Here is a 23,994-nt window from a genome sequence, read left to right on the forward strand (position 1 = left end):
ATAAGCATTGATTATTGAGGCAATGATTTCCCAAATTGAAGAATTATACTTAACTTAAGATGTTGAAAACATTTAACATTTATTAAAAACAATATTGAATGCAATGATAAAAATGCATAATCTATTGGTTGAAATAGTTTTTGATTAGACGTAGTGGTCCGATAGACCATCCCTTAAGTGGTTGAAAATTTGATTCTCAACTCTTTTTAACGGAAAGAAACTCATTGGATCCCATAAGTATGTTGATAAAGGTTCGAACATTTGTCGTGTGTAGAAATGATTATGAGAGATAAAAACCACTTTGGCAATCTCTACGAAATGGATTAGTCCCTTAGTGTAAATTTTTCTTTATCTTTGATCTATTGAAGATGAGCGGGTCCTTCAAAAATCACTAAATCTAAGGAAGCTCATTTAAGCTTTATTTGGTTAAGAAGAGCAAAACAGAAGTGAGAAGGAGAGAAGTGAAAAAGAGCTAATAGAGAAGATGAGTAAAGAGAAACATGTAAGAATGAAATTAGTTTTGTTTGTTTGTTTGGTGTGATAGAAAGATAGGAGAAAGAGAAAAGAAAGAATGACGTACACTCTCTTTCCATTCGTTTGGTTGGATAAAGAATGAGAAGAGAGAAAATAGTCTTATCCATGTTGATCCTGAAACTTCTTATCCCTCGGCTCATGTCCTGAATCCTGAGTATTGAATTGAAAGGCAGGCTGAGACCACACATGGGCCTGAAAGTCTCAGCCCAAATCCTTTAAGCCCGTGGGGGCCATGTAATCAAAGACTAGAATCACTTTGAAATGGAAAGGACCATCCTAGAGTGTGGCACTCTAGGCTGACCAAAACCTGTTTTAGTCTGGTCCAGAAACGAATATACCCCATAACATGTTTTGGTAGTATTTATTAACCATGGGCTAGGGTCTCATAGCACTGACAAGCTAGGCCTCTTAACTAGCGACAGACTTTAACAATGTCAACAACTTTCTATACTTCAAATATCATTCATGCCCCCACATTGAACTGTAAATTAGCCCAATAAATGCAGCTCAAAATTGGGTGAAGGGTCTTAAATGGTACAAAAATAAGAAGAAATTAGAACAAAAAACATACAAATGAAGAGGAAGAAACTAACTTTATAGATTTTCTAATTTGTTAGAGCATCATTAGCATACAAACTATTAGCATGTTTGGATCCACTTCACTTTCTTCAGAAGCTATTTTGAAATTAGAAGATTCTCATATAAGTTTTTTTCTCAAAATTGATTCTGACAGCAGAAACAATCGTAGAAGGATCTCCAAACATGCACTATATCTCATTAATGTACATATACAAAGCCTATTTAATAAGATGAGACCCTTATGTGCAGTCCATTTGGTGCCACAACTCTAGGAAATTTCATTAGTTTATCTCCTCCTACTTCTTCCCATCTGCAATTAACATTAAATATCACATGTCAGAAACTCTCGTGCAACTAGTATTTGATTGTCAAAGCAGACAAACTAGCATATAATTAATGGGATAATAATTCTAACACAGACTTATGCAGAATCAATATCTTCCAAGCTAAAAAATTGTTTCAAATGCATGTTCAGAAATACGGAAATAATTCTATAGGTGATTCTAAGGTCAGAATCAATTTTGAGGATAAGCTTCTGTGAGTAATTTTTGGATGCTAGAATTAGTTAGGTAAATAAGTCACCTCTCTTCTCACCTGTATCGAGTTACAAAGTAGTGTATGAAAGTGGAAATTTCTGCTATCCCCAACTCCTTTCCTGGACATTGTCTTGTGCCTCCTCCAAATATCAAGAAGTGGCTTTGTGACTCTAGACTGTTACCCTGCATTTTCAAGTTGGTTGTTAATTGGAAGTTTGGTTTGACATTTGCATAAGTACATACGAACGTTCACACACATTTCATGACACAAAATGAACTTAATTCTACTTATGAATTATAATGTATATGTTCACATTGTACTCAACTGATATCTAAATACAACTGATATCTAAATACAGGCAAAAACCAGAAGAGCTTGTATTACTAACCAGCCATCTCCATGGGTTAAACTTTAGTGGATCATGATACAGAAATGGGTCATAATTTATCTCTCTTGTATAAACATATATCCTCCACCCTTCAGGAATCAAATAGCCTGAAAACAAGTACCAAAAAAGCTCCAATAAGCCTCTTTCATTGCAACAAAATTAAAGATGATGCTAACATGTACTATTGAGAATAATGGGAACAGAACAGAATGTTTTGTAAAATCCAAAAAAATGCCCCATTCCCCACTTTTCCAACTTTGACCATAGCACATTAAAGTAATGCTAGTAGAGGGATTTGGGGATGATACAACTTTAATGGATGGAATGGTGGATCTGGTTTACTTGTTGAATTTTCCTAAATTCACTTACGCCTAGAGAGCTCTGACTACTGCAAACTTAGGGGAATTTCACTGCAGAAAATTCAAGTCCTGAATAGTTCTAGTTGGGGGTTGAACTGAGGGGCAAAGCCGTGTGTACAGTTACACTATCCTAGGTATAAATTTATTTTCTGGTTACTGTTTAACAAGCTTTATTCATACTGTAAAAGTGGCTGAAAGAAGCCTGAAAAGTCAAAACAGCTTCTTGAGCCCATAAACATAAATACAACCAAAGCTAGAGACATAAAAAAAGCCCCTCATAAAACCCACCGTTCAGTTCCATGTCATGTGTTGTTTTTCTCAGAACCCCATTGACTATTGTAGCTAATCTCGAGGTCTCAAAAATCACCTGCAAAACAAAGAGAGAGAGCACACACAACATCAAAATTATGATAAAACATTCTACACAATAATTGGACTAATAATCAAACTGAACAAATGTTAATGAAAGATACAAACTTCTTACCGCACGGGTAAACCTCATTGACTTGAGATCATTGCACTCAATGGGATCCTCTGGCCTTTTCCTTTCTCTTATGGCAAAATGTTCTCTCTGTTTCAAAAAATGAAATAAAATTAGTGTTATCACACTACATATCATAATATTAATTACCGTTTGACATCCAACAGGTAATAAACACACTATATACTTTCAAAAAAAAAAACACACTATATACTCTAATTTTTCTCTATATCTATCTCTTCTTATTAGATATATCTTATATCACACCCATTATTTTTTCCTATTCTCTTGCTTTCCCACTTGAGGTTTTTGCGTCGTATGAATGTCTACTAATCATTTTCTTAAAGGATTAGGATCATGAGAACGTTTGCACTCACTCTGATTTCTTCAAGAACTTTGGGATGATCATGGAGGTACTTCAGTGCCATCATTGATGTGGTTGAAACAGTTTCATAACCAGAATACATAATTGTAATAATTAGATCAATGATTTCCTCATCAGTTAGTTTGTATCTATTATCTTCTCTTCCCATCAAGCATCCAAGCATGTCTATGTGTCTATCTTGGGATGCTCTCCTTTCCTCTAGTAGTTGACTCAGAATGCTAATAATGCTCTTCCTTGCCTGCAAAACACAACAATGAAATCTATATATCAATGCTTGATTTAAGTAAAGGAAAGGTGACATGAGCAACTGGAAAGTATCATGTGTCTTCTAAAATGTTTAGATCAGTTTCTCTTTTATAAGAATCAATTATGTAACTCATAACTACTCATGCAGTCTCTCCCCAGAATTGATTCCTCCTTCGTAATCAATTGTAGAAAGGGTTACAACCATGCACAAAATCACAGTGAATTGAAAATGATAGTGGACCAAAACAACTTCCCTTAGCTTTAGCTTTAGTTCACCATGATTTTGACTTCACCTTAGTTTTTGAACAAGTTTCCAAAAATGCAAAAAGAGATATCCTAATTTTTTTCTATAGAATATATGAAGCACCAATGGGAAAAGATCAAGGGCCATACTTGTAACCCTTGGTGATAATTTGTGCCAGGAAGGTTAATAGGCAAGGAGAGAGTTCCTAAAACTAGCTTAAAGAACTCTGACATGAAAGGCTGTGATATTGAGCTTGATTCCATGCCTGCAATCTGCTTCAGAGAAGAGAGAAATGCCATCTGTACCAAATATTTGAGAATTTGCAGTTAGATTAGCAAGTTTTCTGAAAAAACCTATTTAGTTAGATTAGCAAGTTTTATGATTAGATGATGATGATACAAACCTCTTTAGTTTTCTCTTGAATGTTGATGACTTTGTTGTCCCAATCACTAAGGTGGGTTCTCATGAACTCATCAATTTTTGGCAAAAGCTGATCTCTGATCAAGGTGGGGCTAATGATGGAAAGCAGTGCCCCTCTCATGTACTTGTGAGTGGAGCCATGAACAGCTGCAATGTTGCATTTTCCTAATATATCTAACATGGATTGTGGGTACCCAGGAACAAGCCCTTTTGCTTCATTCATCAGTATATATCTATTAAGCTCTGGATCCATGGAAACAATGGTAGGGCACCCCAATATGTGGGATTTGAAAAAACTGCCATACCTGCAATTCAGGGAGAAAAAATGTTACAATCATTCATAATCACTGTACATGAATGAACAGTGTTTACCTCACACCCAGTTTAACTAGCTTGGGAAAAATTCATATAAGAAAATGTTTTGTTAAACAAGCATTGGTTTTTCATTGTGAATGTCATTCCTTCTAGATATAAAGTGTATATAGTGTTTAACTATATGTTTGGGAATCCTTCTACAATTGATTTTAAAGTCATAATCAAGTCCGAAGAGAAGCTTCGGTGTTATTTGATGAAAGAAAAGCTAATAAGAACATACAATCTTAGTATAAATCAAAGTTCATTAGCATCTTTCCAATTCCTTGGTCCCCCCTCCTCAGAATAATGGAAGAGAAGCGAATAACTCATTGATTTTCTTCTCCAAAACCCTTACATGATTGAATTACCACAACACAAACTTTTCCTCTTGGAAATGTGAAATGCTAGGCCTAGTAAACTACCAAATGATGCAACAGTTTTCTAAACAGAACGTGCTAAAAACATGCACCAAGTCAATCCCAAGCCAGAGCAATAGACAAGAAACCATAAACCAGGTTCAGAATGCTGCCAAAGTAACTTTTCCACTTACAAAAATGAACAGAGGAAGACTTATTGAACACATGCACCTAACTATGAATGAGTTTTTACCTTTCCCTCTGGTTTTTCATAAAGTTTGGACCTTGCTTGAGAAACTCAGTTGTCTCACCAAAAACAGGCCACCCCATTGTTCCTGGAGGTAAACCTTCCCTCCTGAACCTCACTTCATTCCACCTCAAGAGAGCAGAGCAAAAACAGAGCACCAAGATCACACAAAAAATTGCCATGAAGAAGATAGCCATTGGTGCTCCAACTCCAAACCCAAACTCACAGAGAATTGAAGATAGTAACAACTTGTTTCAGTTGGAGTCACCACAAGTATTATGAACCACACACATACTCATATATATAAGCCCTTGAGCTACCATTTTCACATAAGAAGAATAGCCATGAAGACAAAAACTGCCACTCTAAAGGAGAGTGGCAGGGGCATCCCCTATATGTAGGCCTTGGAGATTGAAAAATAAATAAATAAACCACCCAAAAATAAAGTGGGGGTTTGGGGAAAGTGGAAAAAGGAATTGCCTTTTGGGAAGAATTTCAGGGGAGTGCACAACTCAGCTCAACAAGCATTTACAATGATTAATGAATAAAAAAAATCAGACACCTATTCCGGTCCTTTTAAGATTTTAAGCAGGAAATGTTGGTTGCTTTAAAATAATAGAGGGAAGAAAAGAAATGGGGTGAAGGTTCGGTTGTGGGGATGTTGATGGATGACTGTTCAGTGAAGAAGTAGACACTATTTACTGCTCCAGTTCTTTTGGTACAAGGTGTTGGGGTTAAATATGAACCTATTAGGCAATTTAATTCATAATATACGATATATAATTCATACATGTCTAAGGTTTTGTATTTTTTAAGGAAAATAATCCATTGAACCTCAAATTTACCCCCACATTGAGAGAGGGAGAGATAAATAGAATTGAGACAAGTGAAAAATATGAGTGATGTGAAAGAAAAAATTGGGGTAAATGAAAGAATGATAACAAAGATGAGTGATGACAATAGAAAGGATATAATACGCAATGACGGTATAAGTTGAGATATTGAGGTGGTGCCTAACATGGAAAAGCTGACGGAAAATTGATCAAAAATATAAACATGTATAAAGAAGACATTTGAAGACACAAATGAGAAAGATAGATAGTTTGGTCTTTAGTCCAGTAAAAAGAGGTAGATGGAGGAAATACTTCATTACGAATAATATTTCTCTAAATCTGTTAGAGAAATATGATCTAAATCTGGTTTTTTATTGAGTTTGATGACACAATGTGATCTATATAGTCCACATTACTTAGTGAGATAATACTTTTTGTTGTAGTTGTTGAACTCCCTAATTAACATTTTACTCTTAAGAAGTGATGTGGATAAAGAAGGTTGTACCACTATTGCGGGGCATCCATGGTAATTATGTGACTCATTTTGCTGAAAAGTTAAATTTAAAGAGCGTTTGAGTAACTGTTGCATTTAAGTGTAAAAAAACTTGAGAGTGTCGAGTTTCATCATCTCACCATTAATTTTATTTTATTTTATTTCTTTATTTATTATCTAACAAAAGTTAATGGTGAGATGGTAAAACTTAACACTTACACTCTAATTCCAACAGCAAAGTTTCAAAGTTTCCCATGTTGCTGCTGTTTCAACCTGGACGTGAGACTGTAATTCTAAATCCCATAGAACCCATTCAACTATACTCTTGACTTTTTGGACGGTTTAGTTATTGTAGCCTTCCCAGTTCCCCCATTGGTTGAATTGCCAAACAAGTATAGGAAGATCGGTCTCAATCATGGTCCATCAAAAAAAAAACCCCATATACTATCTTCGTTACTTATTAACTATCAACTTTAAAGAAAAAAATTTGTTCATATATATCTGTCAACTTAGAGTTTTAAGAAAGCACTAAGTGATGTTTTTTCAAGAAATGTCATTGCAGGAACAATAAATGATGAAAGATAAAATATATTACTAAAGAGTGAAATAGAAAAATAAATAATACTCATAAAAATTAACAAAATTAATTACACTTCTTAATATGTGTGTTTTTTTATCTTTCTGAACAGTTATATAGTAACAGAGGTAGTACTAATTTTCAATAGGCTTAACTTTATGATCGGCCGGATTTAATATCTTTGCGGAGTAAAAATGTATTTTGGACTTTTGGTTCATCTAACTTTTAGATTATTTAATTTTAATCATCGTAGAGTTCGGGAAAATTTTAACCTGCACAAGTAAAAACTTGTGTAAGATTACACATGTAGCTTTTGACCTGCAATAAGAAGTTTTTAAAATAAAAATCAAAATAGATATTTTCTTAATTAAACATTTATCTTTTAATTAATTTTAAAATTTTTTTTTATCTTAATTTGTTCCTTTTCTCTCTCCTTCACCAGAAAATATTTTTCATCAACAGAAACCCATTAACCCTCCATCTTCTCCTATAAGCACAAAACCCTAGCTGCCACCTCCTCCATCTCTCCCATGGTCTCGCCGCCACCACCACCTCCATGGCCTTGCCGCCACACCACCTCCTTCTACCCCATGACCCAGTTTCCTTCCTTCTCAAGCGCACCACCACCTCTTCTCCTTCTTTCCTCCACAAAACAGCTCTGCCGCCACGCTCCTCGCCGGTTCCAGCGCCGATTGCTCTAGATCTGAAGAGGGGAGGACCAACAACCACCAGATCGGTGGTGGGTTGGGGTTGCCGAGATTGGTTGGTGTTGTTGTGGGCTGGGGAAGACGAGTGATGGCATGGCAAGGAGGGCCGACACGGCGTGGCTCCGGCACCGCGCTACTGCCACTGCGTCGTCCAGCGCACGCGCGACCTCGTCCAGCACCGCTTCGTCGCGCCACCGCCACCATCCCTTCTTTCTCTAGGTCCAGATCACCAAGTTCGCACCTTTTCCTGGTGTTGCGATTTTGGGTTTCTGTGGTTGGGTGGAGAGGTATATCGGACGGCGACAGGATCTCCATCTTCGGCGCGGGGAACATCTGGATCGACCATTGCTCTTTGTCCTACTGCGCCGATGGGTTGATCGATGCGATTATGGATGATTAATATACCAGGTTCCTGTTGCTTCAAACTACCTGTTGGTGTTGTTTGTATCAAGCTTCTCAATCTCTCTGGATCTCTCTTTCTTCCAATCTGTTTCTTCAGTTGTTACTGGGTGATGAATTTCTCAGATCTGTAATCCTTTTCCTTTGTTTTGAGCAACACATTCATGTAAAGATCTAACCCCCTTTTTTCTGGGTTCAAGCTTTGTATTTCTGTAATTTACAGTATATTGATTTAGCAGAACAATTATGATACTGGAGATGCTTTGTATTTCTGTAATTTATATTGATTTAGCAGAACAATTATGATACTGGAGATGCAGGTTTTATGTTATATGTTCTTCCTTATGTTATATGTTCTTCCTCTATAACATTGAGTACTGGCATATTTGGCATATTTGGAAGGGGGAGAGATCTGGGTTATTTTGTTTCAGATCTGGGTTATTTTGTTTCAGAATCTGTTATGTTGATGATGAAGAACAATTCAAGTTGAATAGATTAATTAACTTAATTAAAATTATCACAAGTTAATTATTGTAATTAATAAATATGTATTTTTATTTATTTTTTAAAAACCGGCTAAACCTTCTATTGCAGGTCAAAAGTCACTTGTGCAACCTTACACAAGCTTTCATATGTGTACCGTAAATTCCTCCTAGAGTTCGAGTTGTTTACATATTCGGAAAAATGTGATGTGACATTATGCACGTGTATTAGTTCTCTTATATGGCATCTAAGTAAGTTTAAGTGAATTGCACCTCATCCAATTAAAATATTTGATTCATAATTAACCTAACAAAATTGACAACAGAGAAAAATGATTATATTGGTCCTTCCTCCACTTTCTCTCATTCAACCAAAACTTTAACCTATGAAAACCTTTTCATTGCTCTCTCCCTCCCTTGGTTGTCATTATTTTTTTGGAGCATTTGAGTTCACTTCAACCTCGGGCCTCGTTCGTCACTGCCGCGGTGCTTAGGGTGGTTGAAACCACCATCAACCCCAAGCCACCTTTATTAAGTACATGGTTATTCTCATGTCGTTCAGTTGTTTACTCAACAGTTCCTCAGCTTATCCTACTTAAGGAAGACGAAACCATTATCCAGGTCTTAGTCTCTCTCCTCCTCATTATCATCAAAGTGAACATCAACAATATGATCATCATCACTAATATCCACAATTTCACATATTGTTTGCCTAGCAGGGTCCGTAGTAGCATGCACTATTGAGGACATTCTAACTTTATCCCCTAGCCCAATAGTCACATTTGTTATAGTAGCCTCCTTTTGTACACTCATACAACACATTCTTCTCGCCACCGACGATGAATGTTTTTTTCCTAGTCGTATTACTTTTGGAGTTAAACTTTTAAGATTCAATCGTAGTATATCAGTAGCAAGTTGTCATTTTCCTCGGGGACATGAGACACTAATGTCATTCAATAGGTTGCAAACCTAAATGATGACTAACAAGAGATCAATTGTTTGTTTTTTGGGACATGAAAATATAAATGAAAGCAAATGAAATGATGGAGAAAAAATATGTGTGAGGAGTTGCTGAGATTAGATTTCATTGTTTGACTTCATTAGTTCTCCACCAGGGTTTAACCTCCTACCATTCCCTAAATCTTTCACCAAATTCCTACATTTGAAAAAAGACCACCTATATATATCCAACTCATAAATAGCATGAATCTCACCTACAAATGACCCCAAATTAAATGGGTTATCGCTAGAATAAAAGTAATATTACAACAATAATGACGACCATAATGAAAACACTACCCTATAATCATAACATTATTTTGTCACCACCAAACAACCTAATGACAAAAATTAAAAGGAACGTGACTTACATAGAGTGAATCAGGCACAATGTTGAAGACAACCCAAAGCAATACGATTGTGACTAATGGGAAACGAGAGTGAAGAGAACTTAAATGCTCCACAATAACAATGACGACTAATGGAGGGGGAGAGCGATGAAAAGGTTCTCTAAGGTTAAAGTTTTCATTGGATGAGAGAAAGTGGAGGGAGGAACCAATCTAACTATTTTCTCTTCTTGATTTTGTGGATAACCCTAGGTTAGTGTTATTTGGGAATTGATTTAGGGTTTGTTAGACTAATTAAGGATTAAAATTATTAATTGACCGAAGTGTAATTCACTTAAACTCACTTAGATGACACATAAGAGAACTAATACACATGAGACCACATCATGCTTTACTGAACATGTAAGTGTTGGTAAATCCGCAAGTGTACGAATCCACCCGGTTTTAAATATCGAACCACAGGGATTGTGAGTGACTAAATTCAGCTTAAGCCTTGAGTTTGAAGGTTTGTTTGATTGAGATGAAGATACGTCGATGTAGCAAAGATAAAATATAAGAAAAACAGAGATGGAAATGCTTTGGGTTCTTGTTCAAATAATCAATTCAAGTACATCATTCTAAGCACATGAACTCACGAATCTCTCCTTGATGATATAGCCTAGTTACTCACTTATTGATTCCTCACATAAACAATTCTCTCATACTAAAAGCTAAGCCCAATTCCTTGTGTACTTAGTCATTTATACGAGGTTTTAGATCATGCAAATTCAGGTCATCAAACCCCAACCCTTCCTCTATTCCTAGTAGCAAGCATAGAAGGGGTAATCCCAAATCGGTTCCCTAATCTATAACAAACTTTCGTTCTGATTATAGAAAAGCATAAAGCAAGCATGCATACAAGCTTAGATTGAAATTCAGAAAATGGGATTCAATGAAAGAAGAATATCATGTGGGAAGGAACTTAAGATTATAACTCAAATATAAAAAGTCTTACATGAAAACCAAAGCATAAGAAGAGAGATTAGCCAAGCATGGCAAATGCTTGGCTAAGAACCTGAATTACAAGCTTGGAAGCCTTCTCTCACTCTCCTAGATGATCCTCTACCTCTGAAATTTACAAAGTATCAAAAGATACCAGAGAAAATGACTAGAATCCTATTTATAGGAAAAAAATCACGAGTCTGGGCTCTTCCGGGCGCTCAGGCGCCAATTCCATGCTGAAAATGTGCCTCTGGAAGGCAATTGGCGCCAATTGAGCACGCCTAGGCGCTCAAGCTCGTTGGAAAACCTTTTTATCTTCCTCTTAACTCCTCTTCAAGCCTCTTTAAGTCTCCCTTCAATTCCCAAAGCTTCTTGACCTTCTTTCTCCTTCAGTTTCAGACCTGAACACTTAACCACAAAGCCAAGGAAATATCTAGGAGCTCCAAGAGTCTATTAGCAAAGAGAACCCTCAAATAAAATAGGAAAATTATGCAAGTCCTAAACTTACTAAAAATGCAAGAAAAGTCCCTATAAAACTATGAAATTACCAAAACAAAGTAAAAACACAAAGAAAGGCAAAAATGCATGAGAATGAAACCTACAAAGAAATGACCCTAAAAACACTACTAAATCCGGGTCATCAGTAAGCAACTAATATTTCGGAGAGATCTAAAATAAAAAAACTCTAAATTTAAAGTGACCAAAATGAAACGTTGCTCCAACGAGGGACCACATTCTTATGTATGAATAATTAGTGAACAACTTTTCTCAACATGGTTCCAACTTCCAAGTGACTCATCCTAACATTTACCCATCAAATCCTTATGTTGGCTTTGCTTAAACTTCGTGTCTTAGCTCAAGCACTTCTGAAAGTGAGATTTTAGAATAAAATAATTATTTTTCTCTATCATTCAATAACAGAAAAAAGTGAAAAAAAAGAGGGAAATATAAACTTAATGATCCATAATTGAAGAAGGGTGAATTTTATTAACAAATTATTTTACAAATTCAGAAAATTCCTATCATTCTGAAATTTAATTGGAGAATGATGAATTTAATTATATCTTTCATATCATATATTATATATTTTAAATGTTAATTAATTTGTATTTAATTAATATTTAAATGCAAATTAATATTAGGTGAAAATCTATATATATATATATATATATATGTAAAGGAGACTTGAGTTTTTGCATGTATTAAATGCATTAAACCATAAAGCTCTCATACCTTTACATTAAATACATTAAAAAAATAACAAAAAACTATTAAATATATCAAAAACTGAAAAACTTTATATAATAAAAAACTATTCAACTACTTATATTAAATAACAACATTCATAAACTTAAAATTGACTTGAGCTTTGAATTTGAAAATTCTGAAAAATTAAAATTAATAATAAAATAATATTTATTAATAAATAATTTAGATAAAAAATTAAAATAAAAAAATTCTATCTATATATATCTACCTATATATATATATATATATAAAATATATAAAGCAAACTTGAAAAAATAGCATCAAACACATAAATAAATAATAAATTTATTTTGTATTAAATACATTAAATAAAAAAATTAAAACTAAAATTAAAACTACATCCACTTTATTAATTGTTAAACATTTCAATTTTTCATATTTAAAAGTAAATATTCAAATTTAAAAAATTTCAATTTCTCTTATTTAAAATTAAATATTAAAATTATTTAAATTTTAATTATTCATAACAACATGAGGTGAATTTTTTAAAATAATAATAATTGAAGTTTACTACCTTTACATTAATGATAATAATAGTTGAAATTTTTTTAAAAAAGGTACTATAAGGTATTTGAAAAAGATTCTTCAAATATGACTTTTGATCTATTATATGAAAGTAAACATAACTGAGGAAGCATGACAGAGAAAAATAATTATAATAAAGTTTGAATTAAGTTTACTAAATAATATTTTATGATATTAAAATGATAACTTACAATAATTTTTAAAGTAAAAACTATTTCACTGTTGATAAAAAAATATAAAAAAATATGCTATTATAACTTATATTAAAACCTTATCACTTGATTCAAAATATTTGAAATTCACTTAAGGATTTTTTAAATTATTAAATAAATAAATTATTAAATTGGTTTTTAAGGATTAGTTATGATTAAAAAATCGAATAACATTTGGGAACAATATTCCCCCTAACTGAGTATCAATGTTTACAATCAGATATATAATAAATCAGCCCCTCTACAATTGAAACCACAATGATAAACCAAAAAAAAAAGAACCCAAATCAATAGAATAAGTTACCACCAAAGTTTTTAAAATTAATTGAATGTTAAATATTAAATATCAATTATTAACTTTGATTGATATTAATTATTTACACAAAGAGAACTTTAGTACGAACAATTTAGTACACCAAAACTATTCTTTTGATGCCTCAACAGGTTTTTTCAAATATTTTGTAATTTAATTACAATAGAATAATTTTTATATTATATTAAAAAAATAGTGTAAATAAACCCGTGCAGCGCACGGGCATTATTTCTAGTAATAAGTTATTGTGTAACTTAACCAAAAGTAAATTCAAGTACTAACATTGGAGCAAAATGTAATTCAATACTTTATGAGTATTGTATATCCTGTGTGGCACAAGAAGTTCACAAAAATAGCAATAAGGCACCAAATTAAGATACTAGCATTGGCCATCGGAACTAGAAGTGCTTTTAGAAGAGAAGGCCGGTGATAAAATCTGAAAAATCAGAGGAATTGTCATAAAGTGGCACAAAAGATCGATTGGATGGTGACCATAGGTAAAGTGTGGATCCTCGGGGAGATCCGTAGAAAAAGATTATTGACACCAAGTAACGAATTGAAATGGAGCCCTTTGTTCTCACGGATCACAAATATGATCCACTGGATCCGTATGGGAATATCACAATCAAATGGGATATCAAAACCTGGACAGCAGATGGTTATGTTGTAAGTTTATTCTTTCATAGTATCACCTATTAAATGAGAAGCAAAACATTTGTTGTGCATTAATTATGCATGGTGTAAGATGTTGTTGGTTTCTTTTCTTTCTTGCTACTAAGCGAGGCGAGTTAACATTTCCATCTTATATTCTCTTACACACCGACTTGATTCGTTTTAAGCGGGTTTGAAGCAGGGCGGATCGAGTTGACCAAATTGCCACTCATATGTGTACACGTGCCTAGGTGCGCGCACGTGCGTGCCTAAGTGCACGTGCGTGCCTAGGTGCACGTGAGTTGAAATAATTCAATGATGACTTAGGGCGTTACCTTAATTAGAATTTAAAATTAATATAATTTTGTCTTTCTTTACACTTTGTTTGGTAGGGAAAAGAGAGAAATAGAGAAAAGAGATTAGGGAAGAGAGAAAGAGATGACAAATAATGTATATTTATAGATTCTTTGGTATGATAACAATATAAGAGAGAGATATGTCTTTTGTATTTAAAAATACTTTAATTTTGTTTATGGTAAATTTCAGGCATTTTCTAACATTCTTTTGGCACTTTCGAACTGCTAGTAAAGGACTAAAACTGTTAAAAAAATGTTATGCCAGTATAAATGAAGTCTAGTGGGTATATAGCGATTTTGGTGGTTTCAGACGACAAAAAATGTACGAAAACTATAAAAAAATAACCAAACACCAACCTATCTCTCTCTAATTTGGTGAGACCACAAAAAAGTGGTAGATCCCACACCACTTTTTCTCCCCCTATCTCCCTCTTCTCACTCACCAAACAAAAGAAATCCTATCTCTCATCTATCTTTCTTACCTATCCTATCATACGAATTGTTAAACCGTGTTTAGGGTTTGATGCCTTTTCTTTGTTGAGGCCTTGTAATTTTGCGGCTCTAATGTTTTTTGTCAATTCTCATGAGGTTGTCATCTAGTTCCTTAATTACAGTATTTTTTTGGTGTTGGCTTCAGTGGGACAGTGGAAAACTGATCCATGGTAGTCCAGTTCAACTTCCACCGTTGGATATAATACTAAAATATTGAGTGTTCCAGATTCAATGTTTAAAAAAAAGACAATGACACAGATACCCTTGCTCAACTATCTCCCTTTCTCCACTTGCAAAACCGCCGTTCACTCTCCTTTCTCCCTGACCACCGTTCAGCCCAGCCGCACTCCTCACCACTTTGAATTTCTCAATTCCAATCAAGTAAATTTGCAATTATCATCATCATATCAGATAAATTTAAAAAGAAACAAGAATTAAACCCAGATCTGAGTTTTCTCTCATCAGATCTGGGTTTCTCTCATCAGATATGGTTCTTTCTCCACCGTCTGAGTTCTGTTCCTTATATCTGTGCTCCTCATCTGATTGGCGATGCCTTCACGATTCACGTCCTGCCGGAGCGAACAAGCACGTCACGCAACACGGCAATGGCCATAGCGAGCCACGTCGACGCCGTGAAGCCTTAGCAATTCGCACCAGAACCACGCGCAGGATCTAGATCTCCATCACTAAGGGGTCGTCCTGGAAGTCGCACGCAGCAAGGACGACAACGATGGAAGGAGGCGTGAGTCGCGCAACAGACGGTGGAAAAATGCTCTGGTGGCAGCTGAACCATGATTTTGAGTAAGTACTGTTCTTATGATTTTTTAGGTTTAAAATGTCATTTCTATTCTACAAATGAGATTGATCAATTGTTCTTGTTCTTGGTCAATGTATCTGATTGATGAACCCCTCCAGCGGAATCTCCAGTGAATAACCCTTTTCCCTCTTTTCTAATTTGCAATCCTTACTCTCTTTATCCCGTTTTTTCCTATCTTTCTAGAAATTGATATGATGAAAGTGAATATTTTAGTATTATTCTAGTTTAATGTATTAGAAACTGATTTCACTTTATTGCGTTCATGGCCACAGAAGGAGTGGCTGGGTTGCTGGTTCGGTCTTGAGGCAGCTTGGTGATTGAGAAACTCAGATGGGTGTGATAGGATGGTGATGGTGGAAGGAGAAAGAAGGAAAAATTTAAGAAAATGAGGATATTTTTGTCCTATCACAATAAAAATGAAATTGTACCACCGTGAGTCAGTTTTTAACTGACCCACCAAAGACGTCGTCTATTTTTTCTTACAATATATTTTTTCACAAGTTGCGAACCGCATCTGACAACATCCAACAATACTATTTTTATAGCAGTCTTAACCATCATCAATTTATAATTAAAAGCATTAAATGCGATTGTGACACCTTTTTTTTTTGTCTGAAAGATAAATTACACATACCAGAAATCGACCCTTGGACCTCCTCCTACCCGATTCATATGTCTCCAATTCCTACCATTTGAACTATTTTACGGGAACCGATTGTGACACTTTAACACAACTACAAATTTTTAAATACAAAATTAATCATACATAAAAATTGTTGTCATTTCATACTCTTTTTTAAATCATGTTTTATACTCCTTTTTAAATATTTATATTTTGTGGCGGTATAAACTATAATATGGGTGAGTGTCACCACTATTATTGATTCACGATTTTTTTATCTTCACACATGTATATGTAGTTTTCAAACTTTTATTATATTCATTGATCACTTTGTCTGAATAAAGCCAATGCACCCCATTTTGATCACGGCTAAGTTTTTGGCTGATTGTAACGATTAGTGCCTGTCTAGCTAGAAATTTCAAAGTTTTCAGCTCTTAATATTCCTCGACAGGTGTACTATAATCATCAACTTTCGTTACCTTCTTCTGTTCTAAATTGGCACGATTCTTTGTATTTTTGTTTCGATGTGATCATTCATGAATTATCTATTATTCAGTTTGTTTTCAACAAATGAAGAATCCCAGTGCCATCAAATTTCTGAATTATGTGGAGTGCATTTGATTTAGCTTTTCACTATATTGCAGATTCATTTGATCAATTAATTAATGATATCCCTTATCAAATCTGCTAAACTGTTACACAAGCGGGTGTATCCTGAAACTTTTTTATTAGGTTCTCAATAAATATTAAAATTTTATCTGATTAATAAAAATTAAATATATCTTGTTTTTTGAGAAATATAATTTAAGTACATCTGATATTTACACGCAACTGAACACTCTAGTGGGCAGTAGCAATGTTTACAGTAACTTTCAAAAAAAAAAGCAATGTTTACAGTAGAGCTTGGCAAAGTACAACCGGTATGTATATGCAAAAAACCACTCAAATACCTAAGCCAACCTCTAGATCAGAGGAAGAATGTTAGAATATTAAGAATAATATTCATATAGTAAAATATGAAATGCTTATGTGAATGAACGATTAAGCATATGTGTATAGGTATATGTGTTAAACTGAAATGTAACCAAGTGTAAATTATGTTGAGATTTAATCCTATAGGAAAAATATTACATTTCTATTAAGTAGCATGTACACAACAACAAATTGGAAGATTTTTGCTTGGTTGTGAAGGTAGTGGCAAGATTTTATCGACCTTATAACGATGAGTCGAATTACAATTAGTAGCGTGGTAAAAAAATTAGACAACTGAGAACCATTTGGTGTTACTTGAAGAATTGCATCTCGACTTGCGGTTGAGGAGTTGAAGAAATATAAAGTCAGGACATGTGGAAAATGAAGAACCAACAACAACAGATACACGTCAAATATTTACATGTTCAAATATAATTTGTTGACTGTTGTTAGGGCAGTTGAAACTTAGTCTATAAATAGGAGTTCCGTTCTCAGAATCTAGGTTTACAAATTGTTACTCGAAAAACTCATGTCTTCTTACAAAGTTCAAATGAACGCGACTAGACAAGAACTCTGAGTTATAGAGTATGTATATTGTGAAACCATCTTAATTTCAATGTAATTTATGCTGCCGATCTCTTGTGTTTACTTTATTTTTTCTTTCTGCCATCTTTCTTTTCATTTTCATTTGTTTTAAATCTTTTTGTTGTGTTTCTTCAAATTAAACATATCTTTTTTCAACCCTTTTAAAATTAAAATTGACATTTAAACATTTTCACTAAAAACAAGCTCTAGAGGACTTAAATCAGCCCCAAATTTCTCATGGATTTCAACCTGTATACCAAAAATCCAAGTAAACAACATGATAAAACATATAATTGAGAGGTGTTGGGTTTTAATGAAGATGCAATTGAAGGTTTTCGAGATGATGACCACGCTTGACTAACCTTGCAATTGTTTAATAGGTGTATCAACTTTATTTCGATCAGCTAGCTATAGGATGAGATAAATCTCGCTTTGATCATCTCGGACGGTCAAAATGGTATTTACTTAGTTGTGAAACTTTATTAGACCATCTGAGACAACATTGAGCCTTGAGGCTATTTGGGCTGGCTAGAACATGATCTCCTATTTTGGCATATAATGCAATCCAACGTCAAGTTCGACAAGCTTATGCTAATATGAATAGAGCTTTTATGAGTGAAATAGTTAGTCTGAGATGCAATGGAAGCAATTTGAGAAGAAAAATAACTTTGAAGGGTTAACCCCAGTCTGAGATAAATGATTTTCTAGACCAGCTTTTAACTGAGATAAAATGTATTACAAAGTATTCTAAATCGCTCGATTCGTGTTTTTTTTTTTTAACTTGGAGTGTCATAATTAGAGAGCAAACATGTTTTGTGATTAGGACTTAAAGGTATGTAATGAAGTCAAGACTTTTTGGGGTTAGCAACGTGTGGTTGAGTTTGCAGGGGTGAGCTTGGGCAGTGGATTTATATTTTTGGGTTCTGTCGCAACCTTGGCACCTCCAATGTCTTGTGGAGAGCTCTAGTCTATCTTTACTGTTTTGGCTATAGCTTGGAGTCGAGGCTTCTGCAGGTTAGTTGTCAAGAGCGACTCTAGTGTCGCTGTACAACTAGTGAACCTTGGCCGCAACCCGTGACAATTATTTGAGCTTGGAAGGAGGAGTGGGAATTCGGTTCCGTCCATGTGCGCCGTGAAGCTAATCAAGTTGTTGATGCCTTGGGTAATATGGCTCATGTCTTCTTGGAAACCACGTACTGGAGAATCCTCCTCCTAGTGTTTCCTCCTTGCTCCTGGCTGATGTTGTTGGGATTTCTTTCCCCAGAACTTCCAGGGTGTAGTTTTTTTGCTTTCGGGCTTTAAGCCCTCCTTGTAACAAAAAGAAAAGTCAAGACTTTTAATGTAAGCTTTATTGAATTTCAAAATACATAAAATGTAAAATGCGAGAAAATTCAAAGACAAAGTCTGAAAAGTAAAATAAGCATAAATGTGATAAGCTATTGTTTTTAAGAGGTGTTGAGGAGCACTGATTTCCATTCACTCAACAAATCTTCTTTCCTTTTTGAGCTCGCTCTGATCTTCTTCCTTATCAAATCTTACTGGGCTAACCTTAAACACATGTTGTAGCAGTGTTAGAATATAATATAAAACTATTCATTTGGTCATTACCCAACAACTTAAGCTTTTTGGATAAGTGGTTGTTTGACATGGTATCAGATTCTCTATGACTTAACGGTCTAGAGTTCCGATTCTCACTTCCGTCACTTTCTATTAAAAAGTTGAATTTAAGCACATGGTAGGTAAACTTGTGCATTTATCAATGTTTCAAGTCCAACGAGCTCTTGCGTGAAAGAATATATTAAAATATAATATAAAACTATTCATTTGACCCTTATCTAACAATTTAAACTTTTGTGATAAGTGATTGTAAACTCATAAACGAACTACGCACACGTTGATGGTCTTGTTTAACCAAGTTCACATAATCATCCCAAGCTTCATTGTGTAATTGAGCGGAAAAGCAAACTTCTTTCTTTTTTTAAAAACCAAATAAGTATTATAACTATTGAATCGATTAGAGTGCTAATTAGTCAAGTCCAATCTCTTTATCCCTATGCAAAATACACTGAATGGAGCCACCAACCAAGGGACCAACAAAATGAAAAACTGATCACCTTGTGAAGAACACTGCCAAAAATTAAATGAATATTAAAAACCCATTGAGACCCTCTCCTTGTACTCTTTGAAAATAATAAATATACAATGGAGTTAATGCATTTTGTGCAGACCTAGAAGTCTAGCACTAGCACTAGCAGCTAGCCTCAGTTCTCTAGCAGCAGAGATCAGAGTCATACATCAATCAATTCTTATTTGTTTTCTAGTTCTTTTACAACTTTATCATTCTACCCTTATCACAGCTGAAGAGAAGGAAAACACTAATCATTCTTACATTATAAATAGTGCAGTCAACTTGTGATACATTGTTTTTAGGGTTATGGGTCATATTAGTCTTGTGTTTGTAAAAATGTTTGATTTTGATCTTTCAGTTAAAAAATCGTCAGTAATTGTATTATAAATCGCTTGTAACTATAAAAAAAAATCGCCATTAATCACTATATTTTAGCTAAGGGACCAAAATTAAACACTTTTATAAATATAATGACTAATATGATCCTTAATTTTTTTTTATCTCCATTCCAATCACAACATACTATGATATATGAAATTTATTGCTTATCTATTTTTTTTTTAAATTTCTTTCTATGGTCTACACTGTATATACCAATCTTTATTAGAAGCAAAAAGCAAAAAGAAATCGTCCATGGATGATTGAGCACACGTGTGGCAGGTCGCATCCACGTGCATCTGTTTGTATTCATCGAATTGATGTGTTTGTCGCTTACCATACATCAATTCTTGTTTGTTTTTTAATTGCGTCTCGTTGTTGCATGCATATCTTTACCATTCCTCTATCATTTATATGATTAGAAAAGAAAACTGAGAAGAAAGAAAATGAAAAACATAAATTGGATAAGAAATAAAATTGTTTGATAAAAAAGAAATTGAAAAGAAAAGTGAGGAGAAAGGAAAAATGTGACGGGATAGACAATGATCTCACCTCGGATGGCGAAGCTCGACGATAGAGGTGGATGCAGCAACAACTCGAGAGCAACATGGGTTTGGTGACTGTGAGTCTGTGACGCAGAGGTTATTGAAGTGGCGGAACTAGGTGGAGGCAGGGGAGGGCCATGGCCTTCCCATGGTTCTAGAAAATTCTTAAATAAATAAAGAGAGTGTTTGTAATTTTTTTTTGGTATATATATATATATATATATATATATATAACGGTACAAGATCAGACAATCAAATTCTGTTTCTCTTGTGCGTAGAGGGTTCGATCCCTCCTGAACACATTTTTGAGTAATATTTAATAGGCTTAATTCCACTTTGGGCCCCTGATCTTTCAAAAATGAGCGATCAGGGCCCCCCGTATTTAAATGTAGCGATCAGCCACCCCAACGTTTCAAAAACGTGCGATCGGGGCCCTTCTGTTAAGTTCCGTTAGTTTGACCAAACGGAGCAGTGATGTGGATTTACTTTTTTATTTTAAGATTATTTTTTTACCCAAAAATTACCCCTCTCATCTCTCTCTCTCTCTCACACTCGAACCTCTCTCCCTCTTTCACGCTTCTTTTTCTTTCTTCTTCTTTCTTCTTCCTCCTTCCTCCTTCCATGGCTTCCTCAACCTCACCCCAACATCACCCCACCCCACAACCCCAAATCTCTCAGACTCGCTCGCTCTCTCGGTCTCGCTCTCTCTCTCTTGATCTCTCTCTCCTCTGGATTTGGGCGCAGTGAGGATGGAAAGTGTTGCGGGAGAAGCAGAAGGGGCAGATCCATATCTTAGCGGTGAAGTCGACGATGCAGAAGGGGTTGAGGAGGGAGGAGCATGACTTGCAGCGGAGTGGGGTGTAAGGGACGGTGGGGATGTCGTTATGGTGGTGGTGGTGAGGGAACGCCTTTGTCACGACCCAACCTAGATGGTGACCGGCGCATAGGTTAATCATCCTAACCTAGCAAGCCTTAACTAATTGCGCATAGAGATGGAAAGACTTTATAATACCTATATATGACATATTTATGCTTCAAGGAATTTTCTATAGAAAATTCGGCAGGGTCTCCCCTAAAATATGAACTATCCAAAATATTATAAGAGCCTGTAATAACAAAATGATAGCAGCAAGTTCAAAACAAAGCCTCCCAAAGCTATATAGGACCAAGGCTATATAATAAAGGTTCTAGTAGACCACATATTAGAGCCACTACGTAAAAACAACGCACAAGTTAAAGTGACATTTACAAAACAAGTTTTAACTCAATAACATGGGTCAGACACAACAACACTAGTAGCCCTTTTAGCAGAAGGGCCTCATGAAGGATCCTAAGTCGACTGTCTAGAGGATGTGGTTGGTTCAACACGAGCCTGATTACCTGAATTGATAAAAGAAAACAACAGACAAGGTAAGTCACCTCATAATTAGTGAGTAAATACTAGAGAATAAAGAAAACAAGCAGAATTAAATTAATGTTATGAGGAAAGATATTCTTGGTCTCATCCAAATCATTGCATACAAATCATATTATACACAACTAAGTAAGCTATTACTCAAATAAAAGAACAAAAACAAACTCTCTGCTTGTAAACAGAATCTTTAACCATGTCGACATAGGCTCCCCGCCTAAAAGAATCAATAGCAGGCTCCCCGCCTCAAATTACCAATAGAAGGCTCCCCGCCTGAAGAGTCAATTGCAGGCTCCCCGCCAAGAAAATAAACAGCAGGCTCCCCGCCTGGACATATAATTCATAACAGGCTCCCCGCCTAAACAAATCATAGTCGAGCTTCCCGCCCGAACATACAACACGGTGAACCAAGGCTAATGTTTACTATCATTAGCTACAGGTTCTAAGAGATCTTCTTCCTCTTTCAGAAAAATATGTAATCAGTCTACTTAGCACGTTAGTAAAATGGTTTAGACAACCATTGAACTATAACATCAGTAATTTCACCACATATCCCAAGTCATAAATCATAAAATAGTTGAACAATGATTTTATCTCACTTTGTGGTAATAAGAAGATATATCAGTTATAATAAGATAATTTATAAACTTGCTATACTCTCCATCATTTTACTCACTGACTTCTTGAGCAGCTGAAACAGAAGTTGTCCTCTGATGCTAATGAGCCAAATTTGTAAGATCTAGAGTAAAAATAAAATATTAAATTAGTGCTCTAAGGGATAGCTTCAAAATTAAATCAATTTCCAAACCTAAATTGTTTTACAGATTACCTCAGTCTTTTAACTTAGACTTTCACTCAGCTTTTCCACCTCTACAATGTAGTTTCTAATGATCTTAAAATTTTCCTAACTAACCTCAATCACAGAAATGCCCAAGAAAAGTACAACACACAACTAAGAGCTCTTACCCAAATTTCCTATGTTCCAAAAGTTCATAATATGAATGTCTGAGCTTTTCCTCTTCTCTGTGACATACCCAAATTTCTAACACATAAGCTATCAATTCTTATATAAAATTTTAACATGCAAAAGAAGAGATACTTAATTTCTCAATACTTCCTTCCTAACCCATTTTTCCCTTCCCCTATGGCAGAAGACACAGTAGAGATCAAGACTTCCTTACCTTACTTCTCCAAAGATGCGCCCTTGCAGGACCTCCACTGCATGCAGATTTCTGATCCTACTTCCTTCTCTTCTTCTAACACTGTGAAGTCTTCACGCTGTCCCTACTCTCTGCTCCTCTCAAAATCTTTTTTTTTTCTTTCTCTATCCCCACTTTACATACTGTGTCTTTTCTAAATATCTATTCCCTTTCCCAAAAGTTGTTTTTAATATATGTAATATCTTTAGTTGTAATCACCAAAGGACCTCGTGGAAGTCAAAACAACTTGCAGAGATATCCTTTTAAGTATATAACTATTTTATATGCAAACACAATATTCTAAAATCACGTTCTGTTTTGTTTTGTTTTTTTTTTTAAATAACATATATATTCTAACTAGTTATATATAATCAGATGGAATATCATCTTAGCATTGCGATATATATATACCATTCCCAAGTGCTAATATCTCTTAAAATTTTATGATAGCATATAAGTTAGTAAATTATGTTTACTTAGTTTCAGGGATATATAAAAAAAAATCCCTAGGATGTTACAGCCTTCTGGATCTGCTGTGTTCGCCATCTCTCCGCCTCAACAGCGTTTCAAT

The 23,994-nt window shown here is 34.8% G+C and overlaps 1 protein-coding gene and 1 long non-coding RNA gene across 2 annotated transcripts; both read right to left on the bottom strand.

The window, feature by feature from the left end:
- Positions 1–1,108: 1,108 nt before the first annotated feature.
- On the bottom strand, positions 1,109–5,671 carry LOC130728647 (cytochrome P450 85A). The gene is made up of 9 exons (XM_057580173.1): positions 5,137–5,671; positions 4,157–4,478; positions 3,903–4,052; positions 3,256–3,501; positions 2,882–2,968; positions 2,686–2,764; positions 2,039–2,145; positions 1,708–1,832; positions 1,109–1,423 (listed from the first exon to the last, which is right to left on the bottom strand). The coding sequence occupies exons 1-9, from the start codon at positions 5,325–5,327 to the stop codon at positions 1,336–1,338; spliced, it is 1,395 nt and encodes a 464-aa protein (XP_057436156.1). The 5' UTR covers positions 5,328–5,671; the 3' UTR covers positions 1,109–1,335.
- A 16,161-nt stretch (positions 5,672–21,832) lies between these two features.
- LOC130728648 (uncharacterized) lies at positions 21,833–23,750 on the bottom strand. Its single transcript, XR_009015725.1, has 2 exons — positions 23,406–23,750; positions 21,833–23,247 (listed from the first exon to the last, which is right to left on the bottom strand). It is a non-coding gene; the product is annotated as an uncharacterized LOC130728648 (long non-coding RNA).
- Positions 23,751–23,994: the final 244 nt, after the last annotated feature.

The sequence above is a fragment of the Lotus japonicus genome, chromosome 1, assembly GCF_012489685.1.
Source record: "Lotus japonicus ecotype B-129 chromosome 1, LjGifu_v1.2".
NCBI lineage: Eukaryota > Viridiplantae > Streptophyta > Magnoliopsida > Fabales > Fabaceae > Lotus > Lotus japonicus.